Source organism: Rhinoraja longicauda, chromosome 14, assembly GCF_053455715.1.
Source record: "Rhinoraja longicauda isolate Sanriku21f chromosome 14, sRhiLon1.1, whole genome shotgun sequence".
NCBI classification, from domain to species: Eukaryota; Metazoa; Chordata; class Chondrichthyes; order Rajiformes; family Arhynchobatidae; genus Rhinoraja; species Rhinoraja longicauda.
This window is the reverse complement of record NC_135966.1, coordinates 24,012,640-24,035,370: the sequence shown is the minus strand read 5'-3', so window position 1 is coordinate 24,035,370 and position 22,731 is coordinate 24,012,640. Positions and strand designations below refer to the sequence as shown.

At 41.3% G+C, this 22,731-nt stretch overlaps 1 protein-coding gene across 5 annotated transcripts in view; it reads left to right on the top strand.

Annotated features, from left to right (window-relative positions):
* The window catches only part of LOC144600137 (SH3 domain and tetratricopeptide repeat-containing protein 2-like), a 91,279-nt gene that overhangs the window by 19,246 nt on the left and 49,302 nt on the right, over positions 1-22,731 (top strand). For all 5 annotated transcript variants that reach the window (XM_078411585.1, XM_078411582.1, XM_078411581.1 and 2 more), the window contains 3 exons: positions 16,266-16,376; positions 18,290-18,388; positions 21,816-21,943. In XM_078411585.1, the coding sequence (XP_078267711.1) occupies positions 16,266-16,376; positions 18,290-18,388; positions 21,816-21,943 (338 nt within the window). The remainder of the gene's footprint in view (positions 1-16,265; positions 16,377-18,289; positions 18,389-21,815; positions 21,944-22,731) is intronic.

Genomic DNA, 22,731 nt, shown 5'->3' with positions numbered 1-22,731 from the left:
GAATGGCCTAATTCTACTGCTATAACTTATCTTATTTACCTCCCATGTCGCTTGATAGACAGGCTGGTGAGACCATCCCCAACACCTCACTTCCTTTCCTCCTCATCCCAATGTCCCCCTGCCAATGAAGTTTAAAAGGTGTTGAGGAAGCCGTGAAATACATTTAGTGACTGTCATTCACTGGAGAAGAATCTGCTCATTACCACTGTGGTCAGCTCAAGTCTGTTCCAGGATACTGGCCACTGCTGAGAATGTATTAGGCCTAAGCTGTCTATGCTCTTTATGGTGTTGAAACTGAACTTGAGGAAACCTGGCCCTCCATTGATTACTGGCATGTTTTGCGTTTCCTGCTTCAGTGTCCATTACCTAAACAAATAGTGCATTTATCCATTTTAAAATCCATTTGGCTTTCCACGTAATTGATTTAGATCACTTTGAATCTTGTTAGTCTACTCAATTCTGATCACTTCATCAAATGGCTCAGTATCACGAGTAAATATTTCATATGGCTAATCATAATTCGCCACTACATCATTTAAATAGTTCACAAAGTGCAGTGATCTCTGTAGAGTAAACCAATAATCACAGTCTCTCAGACTAAAGCCTCCTGTTTGTTGTCAATTTACAACAAAAGACATCGACCTTCAATCCAGAAAGGTCATTTATTATTCGCTCATTGGGTTTTATTTGCCTTGAATGTTAATTGCTTTAAAAATGAGTATCTGGCAGAGATGTGGAATCTTTTTGGAAGCTTTATGTTTTCTTGTTTAGTTTCTTCAAATTTTGTTGACATACAGGGTGAGGGACACCTGACGTTTAAGCTGTAAACCAGATCCATTGACACATCTCTTAAAATAGGAATATAAGGGCGGCACAATAGTGTAGCAGTAGTAGAGACCCAGGTTTGATCGTGACCATGGGTGCTGTCTGTACAAAGTTTGTACTTTCTCCCTGTGAGCACGTGGGTTTTCTGCGGGTGTTCAGGTTTCCTCCCATATTCTAAAGACAAGTAGGTTTGTAGGTTAATTGGCTTCTGTAAATTGTCCCTCATGTGTAGGACACAAAACTAGGATAGCATAGAGCTAGTGTACGGGTGATTGATGGTCAGCATGGATTCAGTGGGCCAAAAGGCCTGTTTTCACAATGTATCTCTAAAAGAAAAACTAAGTCCATATAAATTTCTGATCTGCATTGTGGTTCTTTGGGAAAGTTGGTGTTTTATTACAATTCAGGATAATTTTGTGCTTTGGATTCATTTTCTAGTAGGATTGTCTGAAGTCTTTGATCCAGGCCAACGAAAGCAGGGATAAAACATTTGTTTGAATATTAATGACATTGCATAATCCCAGGCCAAGTCTTTTATTGCATTAAGACCAATAAAAGTAATATTAGCTTTTGCCAAATGAGGTACTGTTGAAACAGATTCCAAAATTAAATATTTTATCCTTTTACTTAAAATTGGAAAAAAGCCAGAAACAGAGTTGGAAAAAGGAAGTGTTTTGCAACAGCTTCTCAGTCCATCAGATATTGATTACACGAGCAGTCACAACAACTTTAATAGCGTCAGTAAAAGCTGTTCAACCTGTCGTAGCTGACTGCAATTTCATGTTAACTAGAGATAGACGCAATATGCTGGAGTGACTTAGCAGGACAGGCAACATCTCTGAATAGAACGAATGGGTGATGTTTTGGGTCGAGACCTTTCTTCAGACTGTTCTTTAATGGCATTCCTTCATGTTAACTAATATTGGAAAATTCACATGTTACCCCATCTCTTGGCTCAGAATCATTAGTTTTCTTCTTCTTGCGCATGGCATGCACAGCCTAAAGTTGTAGGTCAAGGGTAGACATCCAGGCCAGGGCAGCATCAGTTGCTGGGTGGATGGCCTAGATGCCACCAGGGAAAAGCCTCAGTGAGCAGTCATTCACGATGTGTGGGATGGTCTGGTCTGGATATCTGCAGTCGCAAGCAGGGCTGTCTGTCATCCCCACTTGTGCAGGTGATGGGTTGTTCTTGCATGGAGGGTGCAGATCCGGTTCAGGGTTAGCCATTGCTTGCGATGGAGGTCAAATCCCAGTGGTTTCACTGGGGTCTGTGATGACCTCTCTGGTGTTGGCATCTTTCCAGGCTCTGCGCCACTCAGTCTTGGGGTCAAAGTCATCAGTGCTTTTCACAAATCAAACATTTCTTAACACCACTGTCCTTGCAAACTACCACCCTATCTCCAACCTGCTTTCTTTTCTGAAGTCCTTGAACATTCTGATGCTTCCCATATCTGAGTCTAACCTTGTTGAGATTCTACATGTTTGAATTATGTTTGAATATTGTGTTTGCTGCAATGGTAAAATAGCATTTCCAGGGTTTGCAAATGACATTCTTTGGGAGTGTGACAAAAATAACCCATCCCTCATCATCTTCCAACCTGAAAATAGCCTCTAACATGGTTGACCATATCATCTTCCATTCCTTTACATTATCAGGTAGCTGGGTGAAGCCTTTGTCATGTTCCATTCTGCTCTGCTCACTTGGAGTATGAGAGTATTTCCCTTTTGTTCCCACACATGCCTTTGGTGCTCCCCAAAGAACTATCCTTGATATCTTATTTCTCAGCAAAGTACCATCTTTCAGTCACCATCATCAGAGATGACAGTAACTGTATTGTGATCACACTCCACTCTATCTCGTTGATTCTAATTCTTCCATTATCTCTAAATTGTTAAATAGTTTGTTCAACAGCTAACACTAAATAAGATGAAAGTTCTGTTTACTATATATTGTAAGGAGTTCCCATCACAAAATCTGTCTCCAGGCCAGGTCAGGCCAGCAAGTTTGTCCTTATTCCTGACAAATGACCAAGCTATTCCCAACCTTGATCCTGCGTTGAACTACTAACCATGTTCATGTGCTTTCTCTGAGAAAGGTTAGTGTTATTTGACCATCTTGCCTCTGCTCATCTACTGTTGAAGTTTCAGTTGTGTATTTTTATCTCTGGATTTGGTTGTTCCAAGTTTGGCTGATTTCTCATTTTCATGCTCCATTAACTTGATGTCATTCAAAACTGAAATGCCGATGTCCCAGCTTGGATCAATCCTGTACTCTCATTAACCCTCTACTCACTGACTCACATGGCCTTTTCCTAAGTTTTCATGATCTCACCCCTCCTACTTCTATCCTTTAGCACTTCAAGTCTCATGCACATTTCCACTTTTAATTGCTCCACCTTTGGTGGCCCAAATTCACTGATGGGAATTCTTGTCCCGAGAACTTTCTCTAAACCTTTCTGCCTCCACATCATTTTTCTTTCTTTCAGGCAAATCTGTAAATGTACACTGTAAACATTTGGCACAGTGGCAGTCGGTCTTCAACCATTTTGGATGTGGGCCAGCTGTTACAAATATGTCTGTTGTGTGGTGTGGAGCACAAGGATAACAAGATGACTGGGATAGAGAGTGGATATGGGTGTTCAGAGTGAGTTGGAGGTCCTAAGGAGATGGTTGTTTTTGGACATCAGTCACTCAACAATCCTTGTGCTGGGAGTTTAGACATTTGAGACCCCCCAGAGTCATGGATGGACATGTAGCTTTAAAAACCTGTTTGAGGGTGTATGGAATTTGGCTAGCCAGAGACCAAAAGTGGGGGTGTGAAATTGAGAGACCTTGAGAACCGGGCAGCAGGAAAGTTCAAGAATTGAGAAGTTTACGATGAGATAACTGGTGATCGGTGAGCCAGGGAATGGGACTTGGTCTGTTCAGGCATTTGGTCGCCCTGGCCTGGGATGACCAGGGAGGCGAGGTTGAAATGGTGTGTGCAGAAGGGGTATTACTTCCATGGGAGACGGAGGAAGAGTATCTGATTGACAATGGAAGTAGTGGACTTTCCCTTGATGGGATCCTTGTCTCTATGAAAATGTAATTACCCCAAGAATGGCTGATGATGGTCGTCAGAGGGCAATATATGCCGTGCTTAACCCCCTCCCCCCCTCCCCTCTCCGATAAAATGTTCTTAATGGAACAGTAATTGGATTTGAGACATTTGGTGCATATCTATTGTCAGAAATTGCATCGGAATACATGGGTGAATTCACCGTAAAATATGCTGAATTCCTTTGGGGTTTATTCCCCTACTAAAGATGTTTAATTTACAAATTGTTACTGTCTGTTATGTGTATTGTGAGGAAGTGAAAAGCACAATGTAGATCCTGGTCTTTCTTTGAATATAAAATGTAGAGGTTTTCAACATGCGTGAGATGGGGGGGGGAAGCAATTATTCCATGTGACCAGGCTGAGTTTGATGGTGTGAAATGTGAATGAGTCTGCAGGCTATGACTTGCATTTTGTATATTTGATAACGTGTGTGCATAGAGCTTAACTCCCAAAGCAGCTTCTTAATAAAATTTGCAAAATGAGTAGTAGTATTCTCTCATCTGAATTTAGAATGACAGGCAAAGATCATGCTGGCCAATATTAACTTGATGAACAGCAGAAGAAATGTTGCTGAGCAACAATATCCATTAAACTTGCTTAGAATGAAGAAAAGGGACAACAATGCATGGTTAAGAGCAAGATGATCAATGCTGGATGGAAATTAAATCTTTATGCAGCACAGAAACAAGCTCACAGTGCCACATTGTCCATGCTGACCAAGATGTCTATCTGGGCTGATCCCGTTTACCTGTGCATGGTCCATATCCCTCTGAACCTTCCCATACACCTTCCATGGCAGCTCATTCTATACACGTACCTCCTTCTGTGTGAAAAAGTTCCTCCAGTTTAAGTCTTTCCCTTTCTCGTAAATCTGTGCCCTCTAGTTTTAGATTCCTCTATCCCGGGATACAGACTGTGAACATCAAACTTATCTGCATCCTTCATGATTTTAAATATATGCTTTACGTAAAAATGTCCCAGAGTATCCAGCTTCTCCTTTTCTAGTCATATATTTGTGAATATATTTCCTGTGCCTTTTCAAGCTTGATGATAAACTGGCACCATAAACTCTTGATGACTCAATAATTAGCACAAAGGAAAGTCCAGGTGAGGGAATGTACGAGCATCAAGTATATGACCTGCTACAGCCTAGAAAGTGAGCTAGAGGTTGTATTGTACATGTTAATGTGTATATAATTTGGAACTAATGTGTGATTTTGTATCTTTCACTAGTTTTGTGGAGTGTTCTCTGCACAGTGCACAGTGCACAGTGGCACAGCTAGTAGAACCGATGCCTTTACCACCAGAGATCCGGGTTCAATCCTGATCTTGGGTGTTGTTGGTGTGGAGTATGCACGTTTGCTCTATAACTAAGTGGGTTTCGTTGAGGTGCTGTGGTTTCCTCCAACATCCCAAAAAGATGTGCTGTTTTTTAGGTTAATTGGCATTTGCGAATTACCCTGAGTGTAGAGAATGGATGGAAAAGTGAGTTCATGTAGAACTGGTGTGAGAGGGGCACTGATGGTCGGTGTGGACCCAGTGGACCGAAGGACCCGTTTCCATGCAGTATCTTTCAATCAATGGATCAATTTTACCCTTCAATTGTATAGAGCATGAAAAGCACTTGATACATGGTATTTTTTTTCAGCCAGTATTTCTAAATCTTGCCGAATTAATTGCTAAGGTATCACGACTAATCTTTTCTAGGAGCCGACAGGAACAGTGAAATGTGAGTGGAGATCTCCATGAGTTTCCTCATTCAGCGTTCTGAACGCAATCCATGATTGTGAAAAGTATGGTGATAGTGTTGCAACCTCTTATCTGAAATCATTGTGAAAAGCCCCAATAGCACATTCAAGGACTTGGATCTGGAAACATGTGATAGATAGAAACAATGATTGTAGGATCGGAAGAAATAATTTTTATAGTTGAAGATTTGTATGTTAAATCGGTTGACAACTGAAAATAAATCCTGAATGAATCGACTGGCAGCGACAACCATTTTGTAATTGGACAAGCTAAAGGAAATTGAAAAATAGCAACTAATCGAATGCGTAGGAAGCAACTGCAGATGCTAGTTTATAACGAAGATAGAGCCGAAATACTGGAGTAACTCAGCGGGTCAGGCAGCATCGCTGGCGAAAAAGAATAGGTGACATTTTGGTCAGAACCTTTATTCAGATCCTAATTTGATGCCTCTTACTGAGCAAGTGGTGTTCCCTTGAATGCGTGTGTGTCTGTGCATTCTCCATTCATAGCACAGACTCAAAATGCCACGTCATCACATTGCAAACAGTTCGCAGTGAATGGGGAGTGGGCTGGCGGAAAGAAGCCACATAATATTATCTAGTTAGAAAGAGTCATTTTATCTTGACATGGTGGTGGTCTTGTTTAATATTTTTATCTATGATGAGGTCAACCAATGTGCCTTGCATATCTTGACTACTCTATGAAGGGCAGCAAGGATAATGTGAGCACTGCCACAGAAAGGCACTGTGTGTGTGTTCTTCATCAGCTACAGTCGTCGGGCTGAGCCAATTGGATGAAATCTCTTTGCCTAAATCACAAAGAAAATAATCTTTAATTCACGGAATGACAATTCTCTCAGACAGGGTTCTAGTACTCTACTGATGCAAAGCTGCAATTTTCATTATAAAGATTTATCCACGTTGAAAATTGAAACGATTTTCATTTTCACTCTTGAATTGCAATTATGTGTTCAGAGTGCAAGTGCATTATGAAAGGTATTTGTTATTTTCGTAATCTTGGTCTGTTTCCCTGTGATAAGAAAGGAAATCCAGTGAGCATACCAGAACTGAAAAGTGAAAAATTAACTTTCATTTTGACCTTTTGAATAAATGAGGTGCAAAGTGTATTTAAAGAAGCATTGTAAATGATAAACTGACTGTAATTTCATTTAAATAGGCTGTTTCACAGTGAAAGATCATGGACATTCCTTTGGTTACTTCAGAAATGTACTTCAGGAAAGATTACAATAATCTTTGTTTATTGCTGTGAGTGTGATTTGCAATTGGTAAACGAGGTCACATAATCGCCATAACTTTGCTGCACCTTCTTTAACTTGCACAGGATTCTGCTGGGAATACAGTTTTGGAAGGGGTTAATTTGGCAAACCTTGATACATGAATATTTATTTGAAAATTTCCCAAATAAATCATGTGCTTCCATCAGGTCGCTAAAGCACATTGGCACGGCTATTTGTAGAGGAAACCTTGCATTGAATTGTGAACTAATCATCCTGTTACATCTTTGTGTAGCATCTCTGGGCTTTGTTTTAAGTGCTGTTTAGTCAGGCAAATAACAAATATATCACTGGTAATCCAGCATCCTTAATTGAAGGCAAACAGTACTTGTGTTACAAGTGAGTAGTATAACAGTGGATCAATAATCATAGTTCTTAAAGGTACATATTCAGTACATTGCTTTCATTTAAAAAAAAAGCCTCACTCCCATTTACTGCACCAATCATTTCCACATCTAATAAAGTATTCTATCTATTAACTTTTACAACCAGTAAAATTGTACAATTAACTGATTAGGTACCAAGGTACACCCACACTTCTTAGATTTGACAGGTTTAGGTTTATTTTTGCCACATGTACTGAGATACAATTAAAAGCTTTGGTTTGTATGCTATCTAATTAGATTAGTTAATACAATAAATACAATCGTCAAACTTGAGTACATTAGGTAGAGCAAAGGTGCGGAATATAGTTCTCCACATTGCAACACACCTGTTTCATAGGCAAAGTTCACCGTCCACAATGGGATAGAGATCTAAACATAACTAATCATAACTTTTGTAACTAAACATATGTTCCCTTGTGTTCTAATCAATCCCACGATCTATTATTTCTCATGATCATGCAGTCACAGCTGCAGCCAAATACTTTAGTTCACCAGCATCCATGAGCCTGAGACTTCTTGAAGCATCCCAAATGGGTGGGGCCTGCACACTCCAGAGCTGAAGTGGCTCTGAGGCCCTGATATCCCTCTGCATGACATTGGAAAAAAAAATCTGGTGCAGAGTTGGTGACTTACAGTGCTTGCAACGCCGGAGACCCGGCTTCGAACGCGACTACGGATGTTATCTGTACAGAGTTTTTATGTTCTCCCCGTGATCATGTGGGTTTTCTCCGAGATCTTTGGTTTCCTCCCACACTTCAAAGATGTACAAGTATGAAGGTTAATTGGCTTGGTGTATGTGTTAATTGTCCCTAGTATGTGCTGCATAGTGTTAATGTGTGGGGTGATCGCTGGTCTGCGCGGACACGATGGGTCAAAGGGCCTGTTTCCGCACTGTATCTCTAAACTAAACTAAACTAGAATGACTCTATCAGTCATTAACCAATGTTTGCTGGTGCATGATTTTGACTGGCACCCACAATGGTAACAGTTTAGTTTAGTGATACAGTATGGAAACAGGCCCTTCGGCCCACCGAGTTCACACCGACCAGCAATCACCCGGTACACTAGCACTATCCTACACTCTAGGGACAATTTAGACTTTTTAAACTATAGCCAATTAACCTACAAACCTGTGTAGGAAGGAACTGCAGATGCTGGTTTAAACTGAAGATAGACACAAAAAGTTGGAGTAGCTCAGTGGGTCAGGCAGCATCTCTGGAGAAAAGGAATAGGTGACATTTCAGGATGAGACCCTTCTTCAGAGCCTGCAAACCTGTGTTTTTGGAGTGTGGGAAGAAACCGGAGCACCCAGAGGAAACCCATGCGTTCACAGAGAAAACATACAAATTCCCTACAGACAGCACCCATAGTCAGGATAGAACATGGGTCTCTGGCACTGTAAGGCAGCACATCTACCGCTGTGCCACGATGTCACCCTAACTGGGCTCCTCCCTCTCCACTGACGATCCACTAGATAAAAGCTACAACTTTTAGACCTTTTAAAATCAAGCTGCTGGATTACAGTGCCTGGGCTGACAAACATGAGAATTCAAGCAATGCTGTGTGCAGAACAGCCACTGATGCTGAAATATTTGACATATTTCATTCAGGAATGCTGTTCTTATGGTCCAATCAGAAAACCAGTCCACAGAAATGTATGGTGACATGATCTTCGCCAGTATCTTTGGCTTCAACTGCATCAGTATCTGGTTACCATCGGCAAATATTTACTCCTTTAAAAAATGAGTAAATGCTGGATTAAATGTCCCTATAGCAGTCTTACGATGATCTCATAATAGATTTTATTATGTTCTGTAGCACCTGTAATGTCAATAAGTCATGAGTCTTTGGCCACACTGATATATTGTCTCATCTATATCCTCTCCTGGGATCATCTTACTCTCTCAGAAATGGTTCCACTCTTTCCATGGACAGAACACATGGCTGTGATGTCTTAAACTTCTTCAGTTCACCATTGTGTTCACCATCTGGCACCACTACAACCGAGAAACTCATTTGACAAACACATTTTCTTTTGCCTACTATTGATTACTGCCTTTCCTCAAGGAGCAGCATCCCAAACTTATTGCTAACAATGCTTCCACAGTCTCTTTTGTATTGCTGTTTTATAAGCCAAGTAATAAAGATAAAGTTTCTATCCAAATATTCTTTATTGATGATCAATACATCAGTGTACTGATGCCACTACACTGGTTGAGCGTAGTATTGTCAACCACTAACACTGAAATAAAGCCATACTACATGGTGCACATAGTTTCTAAAGATGCATGCATGCTCCATAGAGAGTTGCAACCATGCCATTACCTTTGTTAGTCCTAATATTCCTGTTCGATGCTGTACAATGGATACAGTTCAGCTGGTGAAAAGCTGCTGACCAACTGCAAGAGGATGGAGAAGGATTTTGTATAACTATACAGATACAGACTCTACATTTGACCATAACTTTTTGGCAAGGCAGCAGTGACTTGTGCTGGATGTTGATGGGTAACAATGAGATCATGGCAGAGTGGGAGTTGATAGAATGACAAATGTTGGGCCGAATAGATATCAAGAAGTTCATGCCCCAAGAGGCCATTATCACTTTCCCTAGGACATTGTTTCAGTCTTGCTATTGCACTGGAGAAGAAAATTGTTGATGTTCTGGTCTGGTCTGCAGTTCTGGTTGCCCCAATCAGGAAGGATGTGGAGGGGTTGGAAAGGGTGCAGAAGAGGTTTACCAGGATTAGAGGATGTCAGCTAAAAGGAGAGTTTGTACAGACTTGTTTTCTCTGGGATGCCAGAGGTTAAGGGAGACCTGGGAGAAGCATATAACATTGAGAGGCATGGATAAGGTAGACAGCCAGAATCTTTTTCCCAGGGTGGAAACATCGAAGACTAGAGGGCATCGCTTTAACGTGAAAGGGGCAATGTTTAAAGGGGATGCACAAGCAAGTGTTTTTACAAAGGAGGGTGGGTGCCTGGAATATGCTGCCGAGGGTGGTGGTGGCGGCAGATAAAATAGTGGTGTTTAAGAGGGTTTTGGATGGCCACATGGATATGCAGGGAATGGAGGGAAATGGATCATGTACATTCAGGTGAGATTAATTTATCTTGGTGTCGTGTTTGTCACAATCATTGTGGGCTGCAAGGCTTAATTATTCCTGTGCTGTACCATTGTACGTTTAAATACTGCACTTGTCACTCTGAATTTTGTTTTCCCCAAACATGATGAGATCTATTTAGATTTGCATTGCAAGCATCCCAGCATTGATAACTGTTTTTTTTTGTCAAATAGGGACAACAGCTATAATGATTAAATACTAACGGAGGTATCACAAAATGCTGGAGTAACTCAGCGGGTCAGGCAGCATCTCTGGAGAGAAAGAATGGGTGACGTTTTGGCTCGAGACCCTTGTCAGGGGGGGCGGGACAAAGAAAGGATGTAGTTGGAGACAGGAAGATAGAGGGAGAACTGGGAAGGGGGAGGGGAAGAGAGGGACAGAGGAGCTATCTAAAGTTAGAGAAGTCAATGTTCATACCGCTGTGGTGTAAGCTGCCTAACGGATACTGCACTGGGTTGAAGTTTAGGCTAGCTGAGAGGAGAAAGACAAGATCAGAGCTGTGAGGGGAGAGAGGAAAAGGTGAAAGAAGACTATGTTTACAGTAGCTCTCCTGTCACGATATCGGAGTTTGTCTGAAGGATTGCCTGGGCCCCTATGGATGAATATAGTCATAGAATCATAGTGATACAGTGTGGAAACAGGCCCTTTGGCCCAACATGTCTCAGCTACACTAGTCCCACCTGCCTGCGCTTGGTCCATATCTCTCCAAACCTGTCCAATCCATGTACCTGTCTAACTGTTTCTTAAACATTGGGATAATCCCAGCCTCAACTACATCTGACACTTGTTCCATACACCCACCACCCTTCGTGTGAAAAAGTTACCCCTCAATTTCCTATTAAATCTTTTCCCTTCACCTTGAACTCGATCCTCGATTCCCCTACTCTGGACAAGAGACTCTGGGCATCTACCCAATCTATTCGTCTCATGATTTTATTCATCTCTAAGATCACACCTCATCCTCTTGCGCTCCAAGGGATAGAGACCCAGCCTACCCAACCTCTCTCTATCGCTCACACTGTCTAGTCCTGGCAACATCCTCGTAAATCTTCTCTGATCCCTTTCAAGCTTCACAATATCTTTCCTACTATATATATCTCCTTGTAGGAAGGAACTGCAGATGCTGGTATAAATGAAGATAGACATAAAATGCTGGAGTAACTCAGTGGGACAGGCAGCATCCCTGGGGAGAAGGAAGGGTGACCTTTCAGGTTGAGACACTTCTTCAAACTGATGAATATATCTCTTCTGTTATTCACATTGCAGCATTGGAAATTGTCGGAATCTGCTTTCTCTCATGTTCTCCTATCAGAAAAAGTCCTGGAATACTTGGTAGTATCTGTTGCAGCCACATTACACATCCCCGTTAAAAAGCACAAACTGACTTCATTAGCACTTGTCCCCAGGTCAATGGCCTCCTGCTAAGCCACTCGACACCACAGTTAGCATTGACTGTGTGCAGCACACATGTAAATTAGCAGGCAGTATAAAGTTGGCAGGCTGCTGGTATTCGAGACAACAGACGGTGGTTAACTGCACTTCTCAGTCCCCATTCCTATTTTCAGAAGTTATCCCATTTAGCACACTCTACGTTTAAACGTTGAAGAAAATAATAAAACATTAATACCAATATATCAATTTTTAAAAGTCATAGAAGACTGCATAGAAGTTTTAGTGTACACGATAATAAGATTTGGCAGCTATATAAGCTCTTGGTAAGATCAATGCAGTTACTGTGTAGCTGTAATCACTGTTGTGCAATAAGCTGTGTTTGTGTAGTATCCAGTAGTTACAAGTTGCCTTCACCATTGCAAAGCTCAGAAACAAGTCAGTTAAATAAGCATTGCTTTAACAAGCTGCTTTGTTTTACAAGGGAGTGTGGTTTTGCTGCATAAAGTTTTGATAACCTTGTGCCATGTGGAGTGTTGCTCAAGTATCTGTAATTCATGAGTTTAAAATAATAAAGAATGGCAGTGAAATGGAAGTAAGTTACACTGAGATATCAATCCAATGACCTGCGGTAATCACGAGGTTGTCCTTGGTCACAAACTTTGGCAATGTTAAGGTAAGTGTGTCAGCGTAAACAGATGTAATTATAGACAGAGGAAGTTAATCCGTGCACAAGATGAGATAGTGTTGAGTCCTAGCAATAATTAACTCGTTTGTTCAGGTTTGATCCTGCTCCACATTGGTGTGTGAATCTGACTAACATGTAGAATCTTTGGCAGTCCTATTTGAACCTTGGACTAAATAGAAGGTTATTATTTTGATAATTTCAACCTTGGTTCGACAATGTTCTTGGTTGCATAAGTCGGAATCTGCTCAGAATGAACTGACATCAAAAACCTAGTTAATTCAGTCTCATGAATAAATGTTTGCTTTGTTGAAGTACTATGTATTGCTTTAATCACGATGGCATTGCACGCAAATGATATAACAATTCCTACCCAGATTAAGGCTTCCCATAGAAAGGTTTTTGAATGTACTTTAATTTATTTTTACAAAAGCCCGATTTTATTTTTTAAACAGAGGTTGTAAAAAGCTGCCTATTCTTTTCTCATTTCCCAAAAGGTTGGAAGTGGATTTTCAACTTGAATTATTATCATTCTTTTTTGGGAAGGTGCGTCAGTGTTGGTGTTGGGAAGGGAATTCCATCATCTTAACCTGGAAAAACTAAACTGGTCAAAATACATGCCCAAATTGAGTAGTTGGATGACCTGGAGGGAAATTCTGAGCACTTGCATCATTTTGTTTGAGACTCATCATCTGGCACTTATGTGGTTAAAGATATCCCACTTGGTTGGCAATGTATCCACTATAGTGATTAAAAAGGAATTGCAGATGCTGGTTTATACCAAAGATAGATACAAAATGCTGGAGCAACTCAGCAGGTCATTCTGGAGAAAATGTTTAGGTGATGTTTGAGGTCGAGACAAAGAGATTGAGAAAGGGGAGAGAGTTGTCAGAGATAGTCCAAGTGTATTTGAGGGCAGGATAGAAATTAGTGGTGAAGTTAATAAAGTCCAGGAGTTCTGCATGGATGCAGGAGGAAGCCCCGATGCAGTCATCTATGTAATGGAGAAAGAGTTGGGGGATGGGACCAATGTACACCCGGAAAAAGGACTGTTCGCCATAACCAACAAAAAGGTAGGCATTGCTGAGACCAATGCGTGTGTCTGTGGCTAAACCTTTAAATTGGAGAAAGTGAGAGCAGTCAAAAGAGAATTGTTGAGGGTGAGAACATGTTCCACTAGGTTCGTAGAAGGAAGTACGTTTGGCCTTTGTTCAAGAAAGAAACGAAGGGCCTTGTACCGTTCCTGGTGGGAAATGGAGATGTAGAGGGATTGAATGGCCATAGTGAATATGAGTGAATGGGGGCTTGGAAACTAAAAGTTATTATAAGGCGTGTGATGCGTCTTGGACGAGGGAGGGAAGGGATTGGACAAAGGTGGATCGGATAGAATCAAGTTACGTGGAAATGAGTTCAGTGGGACAGGAGCAGGCAGAAACAATGGGTCTGCCAGGGCAGTTCTGTTTGTGGATTTTGGAGAAGAGGTAGGAGCAAGCTGTGCAGGGCTGGGAAACAATAAGGTTGCAGGCTGGGGAGGGCAGACCACCAGAAGTGATGAAATTAGAGACAGTTGTGGAGATAATGGCCTAGGGTCTTCATCTGTGGGATGATGGTCATGGGGTAGGTATGAGGAGGGTCCAAGAGCTAGTACCTGGCCTCGGTATGGTAGAGGTCATCCAACCAGTTACAACGGCACCTTCCTCGTCCGCAGGTTTAATGACAGTGTCGGGATTCTTGGGAAGTGAGCGGAGGGCTGTGCATTCAGAGGGGGTGGGAGGAGGCTTGGGTGAGGTACTGTGGGGGGATGATGGGGGTTCAGAGAGGAGGGAGGTGTGAGGAATGGTGCACAGGTAAGGGGTTAGTGTGAGTAGTATGGTTTATAGAGAGGGTAGCGCAACAGGACCCAGTGCTACCATTACAGAGGTTCCCTGTTGGAAGGGGGAAGCAGTGGGGCCCAGGAGAGTCAGCAGGAGAATCACATTGTATGCACAATAGTAGTTTACTTATTCCACTAAAAGGATAATGCACTGCAGTCTGTACCATTAGTAAAATTGATATCAAGATTCCCTGTCAGCATAGGGGCTAGGGAATTGTCATTGATTTCATTGTACTGCAAGAATCCAACACTGAGTGAGATTCTTGAAATAGACCTCAAATAACAGACAGCAGCTTTGAAACATTACTCTTGGTAAATTCCAATATTGCTGCAAATTAAAGGGGTTTTATCCTTGCACAGTATAACCATTCTCTTCTTCAGTTCTTATATTTACTTTAGAATTTACTTTAGGGATACAGCATGGAAACAGGCCCATCGGCCCACTGAGTCCACGCCGACCAGCGATCACCCCATACACTAAGCTACACACACTAGTGTCAATTTTACAGCTTACCGAAGCCAATTAACCTTGCAAACCTGTATGCCTTAGGAGTGTGGCAGGAAACCGGAGCACCCAATGGAAACCCATGCAACTAGTCATAGGGAGGATGTACATACTCCATACAGACAGCACCTGCAGCCAGGATCGAACCCGGGTTATTGGTGCTGTGTGGCAGCAACTCTACCGTTGCGCCATTGTGTCACCCTTATCCTTTTTCTATATATATATATTTTTTTAATGTTGCAGGGAGGAGTAATTCATTCATATTCTTACCCAAGTTTAATCCACATCTCATTTTAAAATCCACCATAGTATATGCTCATGAGACATTTTGTTCTCTTAGCAGGTCAACTGTTCAGGTCTCTCAGATAGTACACAAGCTTTTGAATACCATGATCTGTTGTTTATTTTCATCCAATTCCTACTTTATTTTTGTTTCATTCAAGCTATTTATCCATTTCAACTTTCTAGATGCTTCACCAGACTTTCCTGCTGCTACATTCTTGTGCCTCTTGCCTAACCAAATTAGTTCAAAATCATCCCCCAGCATTAGTCAGCATGTCCCTTCCCACACCCATTCGTGAGGTACATCTCCGCTTATTTAAATACAACTCATTCTGCATATTGATTTTTTTTTCCTAAACTCAGAACTGATACAAATTTTATCCATTTTGGAAAAAATGCCTTTGAAGCCAACAAAGCAGTTTCCTTATACGAAACCACTGGGTTTCAGAGCTGTATTTACCTATATTACCTCTGTGACCTATGCCTCAGACATTGCTCAAGAATAATAAAAAATGCTGACAACTGGTGACTAGGCTGAGAAAAGTTATGGAGCTACTCATCAACTTGACAAACACAGGCTTTGTTCATTCTTGCCCCACAGCTGAAGATAACTCTCACAAGGGAATGATCTCTCAAGTAATTAATTTTAGGCTCCCAAATGAAGGTTGGCAAATTAGATGAGATAATAGAGGGCAGTATGTGAAATCATAGCTCAACAAATCTGTATCTTCAAGAGTATGGGAGAAAATGAATGGGGAATTCTTATTGTAATCTGAGCTTGAATTCCATCTTCAAACTTTCCAATAACTGTTATGCCAAGGACTTATCCAGCAGTTAAAATGAGCACGACAATGACACCACAGATACTGTTCCCACGTTAAAAGTGCAAACTATGTTTAGCGGCAATTGGTAAGCTGCTAGATGGAGAACCATGGCTACAATGCTCGTGCATTTGATTTCGTTTTTCGCCATTCTGTAACCAATTTCTTCTGTAGAATGTAAAATTTAGTTTCTGTTATAATAATCTTTTAATTTTGTTCATTTATTTTCTTTCAGAGAAAGAATCCCCTTTTGTATCTCTTAACTCTTTGGGTTACTGGTCTGATATGCAGAGCCAGTCTCTTGAAACAGACAGAGAATCTGCTCATGGAGATAAAATGGCTGAAGGTAAGAGTAGACAGCAATACTTTGCAAAACATAACTCTAATTGGTTGCTGAATACAGGCCCAACGTTCTGAACATCATATTGTAAAATTTATTTAAAAACAATTGTTATTAATTAATTTGCAAGGGTTTGACCATTTGGGATAATTGTGATTCCGAACATGTATTATCATTGAGACAAAAAAATTGTTAATACTGGTTTCTAAGATGAAACTACAGTATTAGTGGAAAGGAAGAAATTTGTTCTTGGTTACATGTGCTAAAAGCACAATATAACAAAGGGCAATCAAACGTTGGCATTGGAGGACAATGCCATGCCAAGCTCACCCCCTTCATGACACACTGGTCAATCTGAGCAGTACCTTCAGCAACAGACTAGTTCCATCATGATGCAGTATCGAACGCCACAGGAAATCCTTCTTCCCTGTGGCTGTCAAACTGTACAACTTCTCCCCTTTCTGTCGTGGGATCCACTGTCTCCCCTCCCCCCCCCCCCCTAAAACTTTGCACATCCCCAATCCTTTCCACTCGCCACTTTAATTTCACGTATTTTGTGTTTTATGACTGTTGGGAGATCAATTTCCCTCCTGGGATAAATAAAGTTATATCGTATCGTATCGTATGCTTTCCTGAATGTGGCTTAAGATGAATTTCTAGCCAGAAATGTGTCTATCACTGGATTTAGAGCTGTACATGGAAATCTGTGATCTTATTCCATCACTGCAAAGTCCTGTTAATTATTTTATTAGGTTCCAGCTATTGGAACATAAATAATGAATGGACTTGCTAAATGTTATTAATGAATTTTAAAATTTCCGATCATTAACTGTGCTTTGAAGGTGAAAGAGTATTGAAATTCAGCTGTGGCAGAATGACTGAACAATTTTCTGATTGGTACATCTACAATAACTGAGCAGAAATATTAGTGGCTAAATTAAGAATGTATTTCGTAAGGAGATGCCTCGTGTGTGTATCCCTGCCTGGCTCTTCCCGAACAAAAAACACGGGGACATTTGCTTTGGTTTTCTAATATCTGCCACTTGTTCCACTCAAATCCAACAAGTTGAAGAGGCTTGCCTGGGGGTCTTAGCATTAATATTTCTATATGTCCCTCTGACATTCAGTCAAGGAGATGAAATGTAAAGAGAGATTCTAAATGATCTAATTTGATACCAATACATACAAACAGTCCCTTTACACCAAAAATAAACTTGGTTGAGAAACCTAATCTGATTAATTTTGGTTCCATTTTGCTATGCTTTACATGAAGAAGATCCTTGGACAAATGGAATAGGTGGCGATGCAGTAGAGTTGCTGCGCCAGAGACCCAGGTTCGATCCTGTCTATGGATGGTCCATATGGAGTTTGTAGGTTTTTCCTGTGACCACGTGGGTTTTCTCCAGGTGCTCTGGTTACCTCCCACAATCCAAAGACATACAGGTTTACTGGTTAATTGACTTCAGTAAAATTGTAAATTATCCCTAGTGTTTAGGATAGTGTCAGTGTACGGAGTGATCTCTGGTCAGCAGGATTCGGTGGCTGAAGGGCCTGTTACCGTACTGTATCTCTAAAGTCTAAAGGAAAAGTTAATGTTAAATGTAATATGCTACTGGGAAAAATAGAAAATGTTGCAAATAAAGACATTTTAATTTGCTGATAAACTAATCAGATGATTGTGAAGCCCATATCCTCAAAAAGGCATTTTGTTCATGGCTCAATGTTGATATAACCATGTGTAGGAAATAACTGCAGATGCTGGTTTAAATCCAAGGTAGACACAAAATGCTGTGATGACTCAGTGGGACATGCAGCATCTCTGGAGAGAAGGAAACATACCTCCTTCATGGTTGAACATATTTGTGATGCTTGTAGTAACATAAAAAGTAGTGTACAGCAAACTAATATTTTTTTTCCAGGTAAATGGGAGCATCAGCCTGAATCACAGTCACTGAACCAGGGCACAGATTGTGAAGATCATTTGCTGGGATCCTCTGCGAAACAAGAATTTCCTAAAGGTACCACGAGCTATATAACTGAAAACATTTACACAATACAGCTCAATGTGTTTCGCAGTCTGTCAGAATCTCAAGTATTGTTAGAGATGTGTGCAACAAAATCTTATTCAGAAAGGCTTTGCTGTCAGAGCGGAGGAGATTCAGTGTAGCTAAGGGAAGAGAAAAGCTCCCGTGATTATGCAGAAGATATTCCTTCAATGACAGGTATTAGACTGGAAACATTCACATGGCAGCTTTTCACAAAGGAGACCTTCAGGCAGCATTGAAAACGCTGTGATAGCAACATTCAATTTTTTTCTTGGATCATATTCAAACTTGATAAGAAACTCTGTGCAGATTGGAGTCCAAAGGTTCCATAGCCATGCACTGATATTCATGGCAGGTATTATGCCTTCCAGACATAGGAATAAAACAGTCAGAGTCAGTTCCCCAGCCTCTTCAATAAATATGCATAAATCATACAGATCAGTGTTTTAGGTAAGGTGCATATCTTTCACTTTGTACTGTTCCTTCCGTGTTTTTGACAGTCAATTCTTGAAAAAAAGGGATGTCTTCCAACTGACAGTTTGGAGGCCAAAGTCACGACTTTTTTTCTTCTGTTTCAACTGCAAATTTCTAACATGAGTCTTTTACTCTGATCCTCTCCTCGGTAACTGAATGAGACTGAACCAGTCTGTTCACAACTTTTGTTCATGACCTCATGATGAACCACTGATCATGTATCCATATCTTTTGCATTCTTTCTGCAATATCTGCACAATTCAGTTTGTTTCTCATCCAGTGTTTTAATAGATCAGTATGGGAATAGGAAGAGGATTTAAAACGGTAAGCAACTGGGAGATCCAGTAGGCCTTGGTGGACTGAGCAAAAGTGTTAGGTGAAACGGTTGCCAAGTCTACACAGATGTTAAGGAGGCCTCATCGGAAACATCGAATGCAATCAATGAAGTTAGATGAGGTACCTGCTAAACTCTTTTCCACATGGGGCTGTGGATGGATGTGAGGGAGCAGGTACAGGAACAGGTGTTACATCTCCTGTAGTTGCAGGGGAAAATACCTGGGGATGGGGTGGTTTGGGTGGGATGGGATGATTGAACCATGGAGTTGTGAGGAAAGCAGAAAGGGGTGAGGATGGGAGAATGTAACTGGTTCGATCACGTTGGAGTGGTGAAAATGTCAGAGAATGATGTGTTTGACGTGGAGGCTGGTGAGGTGAAAAGTGGGGACCAGGGAAAATTCTTGTTCTATCTGGAGGGAGGGGGAGTGAGAGCAGAGCTACTGGACACAAGAGGCTTAGTTAGGTGTGGGATCCTTCTACAATAGCAGGGGGGAAAACCACATTTATTAAAGAAAGAGGACATCTTGGATGTCCAAGAATGGAAAACCTCATCTTGCCAATAAACAAGCGTAAACAGAGAAATTGAGAGTAGGGGATGGCATCTTTGCAAGAGGCAGTGGGAGGAAGTTTAGTCTAGTTAAGAGTGATACAGCTTGGAATCAGGCCCTTCAGCCCACTGAGTCCACGCCGACCAGCGATCACCCATATGCAAGTCCTATCCGACATACTGGGAACAATTTACAGAAGCCAATTAACCTATGTTTTTGGAATGTGGGAGGAAACGGGAGCAGCCAGAGAAAACTCAAACAGTCACAGGGAGAACGTACAAACTCTACACGGACAGCACCTATAGTCAGGATTGAACCAAGGACTCTGGTGCTGTAAGGAGGCAACTACTCCACTGCTGCATCATCGATCTGCCTGAACAACAGTGGGAGACAGTGGGTTTGTATTTGTGTATTGTGCCTTGATTGTGGGCTTCACAATTCTGACCTATTCTTATCTCACACCTTTTGTCCATTATAGATGTGATGGGAAAATCTCTGCCACATGTCCTGTAACCATTTTATGATTCTCTGGTGCCACAGTGTACAACACCCTCTAACTAAAAGCAGCCAGTTTAATTATGAAAACATCATGTGTCCAACCATGTAATTAAGCCAAATGCACTATTAATTAGTTGATGAAAATTCAATCAGCACTTCATGTTTTCTGATTACTTGTAAAGTTTTATTTCCTCCCTTCTTTCAATTTGCACTTACATCACCACTTAATGCGGAGAGATTTGATTCTTAACGGCTTAGGATTTGCTGTCAGCAGACTGATTTATTAAGATTCCCTGGCGAGAACAGTAGTCCGCAGCTGGCTTGTCGTGAGCTCTGTGTTGCCTTCTTCAAATTAATGGAATCATGAGATAGGGACAACAAGCTCTTCCCTTAAAAATGGAGACACAAGAAACTGCAGATGCTGGAATCGTTAACAAAACACAAAGTGCTGGAGGAACTCAGTGGATCAGGCAGCATTTGGGGAGGGAATGTACGGACAATATTTTGGTTGAGACCCTTTTGCAGCCTGATTGGAGTAGGGGAGGGAAACCTGTAAAATAAAATTGGGGGTGGGAGAAAGCCTGGCAATTAATAGATGGATACTGGTGAGGGGGGTTGATTGGTGGATGGGTGGAGTAAGCGACAAAAGCTGGGGATGAAAAGGAGACAAAAGGGAGTCAGATAAAGAGAGGGGAGGAGGAATTAAATGTAACGCCCGTTCCTCCGGCTTTACATTCCACTCTTATCCCCTTATCTTACACCCTTTTGTCTTCATTTCATTTCTAGCCCTTGGCCATTGCTGGGGTGGCACAGTGGCGCAGCAGTAGACTTGTTGCCTTACAGCGGCAGAGACCCGGGTGCTGTCTGTATGGAGTTTGTACGTTCTCCCCGTGACCACGTGGATTTTCCCAGGGGGCTCCGGTTTCCTTCCACACTCCAAAGACGTGCAGGATTGTAGGTTAATAGGCTTCTGTAAATCGTAAATTGTCCCCAGTGTGTAGGATAATGCTAGCGTACGGGGTAATCACTGGTTGGCACGGACTCGGTGGGCCAAAGGGCCCAACATCTCTAAAGCTCTAACATCTCTGAAGCTTCATCCATCTGCCAATCAATCCTCCCCTCCCCTGTATTCACCTACTACTTGCCAGGCTTTCTTCTACCCCCAACTCTCTTTTCTAACTTTCTTCCCCCCTCCCCACCCCCCCCCCCCCCACTTTTATCTCTCTGAATAAGGGTCCCTAACCTGTTGATGTTCCTTTACTGTTTTTTTAATTGCTTAAATACTTTTACTACAACTTTGATAGCTGGTCATGTTACATTCCCTGATATTTAAACTTCTCATTTCTAAATGGAAAATACAACTAAACGCATGCCAAAGATAGCGTACCAATTAGACAGCAAACGTACAAAAATATCTGAAAGAATATGGCTTCTCTTTGGCCAATTATGAGAAATGATTTAAAACACTAAGTTGTATTACACAAATAAATTTAGGCACCCCAGAGGAAATCATTTAACACTGGACTGATCTGTCTTTTTTCCAGATATGACATTATCATACAGTGTTACCAGTCAAAAATCGGGACTTGTCGATCATGAGCTTCAAAAGGCTACACGAAGGAGGCTGTGCATTCTGGAAAGTGAAACCAAAGATGTTGGTGCGCTTTTCAATGTAAGACACCTAATGTATAAAAAATATTGTTCATGGCTGCTGAGATAAAAAGAATATGTTTTCATTTTGGCATGAGAGTTGATTACAATGCATGTCTTGAAAGTGTTGTTCATGATATCGAAGAGGGGATATAAAATGGAGCCATTTAAGTAACATGTTTATTCTTACCACTACCAAAATATAGGAAAAAAAATCCAAGTGAGTAGCCTTTGTTGAATTCTATGAATTTAAGCAGATGAATTATATGCTATAACATCATGGAATTATTTGAAAGTGCCTGCTTTTGCCTTCCTCCCTCTCCTCCCCCATCCACCTTTCTTCCAGCTTTCTCAGCCCTACTGCAATTAATCTGAAGAAGGGTCCCCATCCGAAATGTCACCTATCAATGTCCTTCAGAGATGATGCCTGACCTGCTGAGTTGCTCCAGCACTTTGTGTTTTAATTTACATTGGAGGTCATGTTCTGATACAAGCATGTGCATATGGCTCAGTAAGCTTTTATTAGATGTATTTGCTGGGAGCCTGCGCCCTGCTTTTCCTTGATCCTAACATGCGACAATGTGGTGGGAAAACTCGGGCTGCTGCAGTATATACAGAGGTCTAGCATTTTCACATGGAATTTCATTTGGCTTAATGGCTAAAAACCGATCAGGACTTTGTGTGAATGATGGAATCAGAGGAATTTTAGAGATGTGACTCCTTGTTATTTTAAGGTGATCCATGATTTCTGAGGTGGATAGTGAAGTAGTTGTGTAACACATTGCATCATTTGGTATCTGCTGCATATAA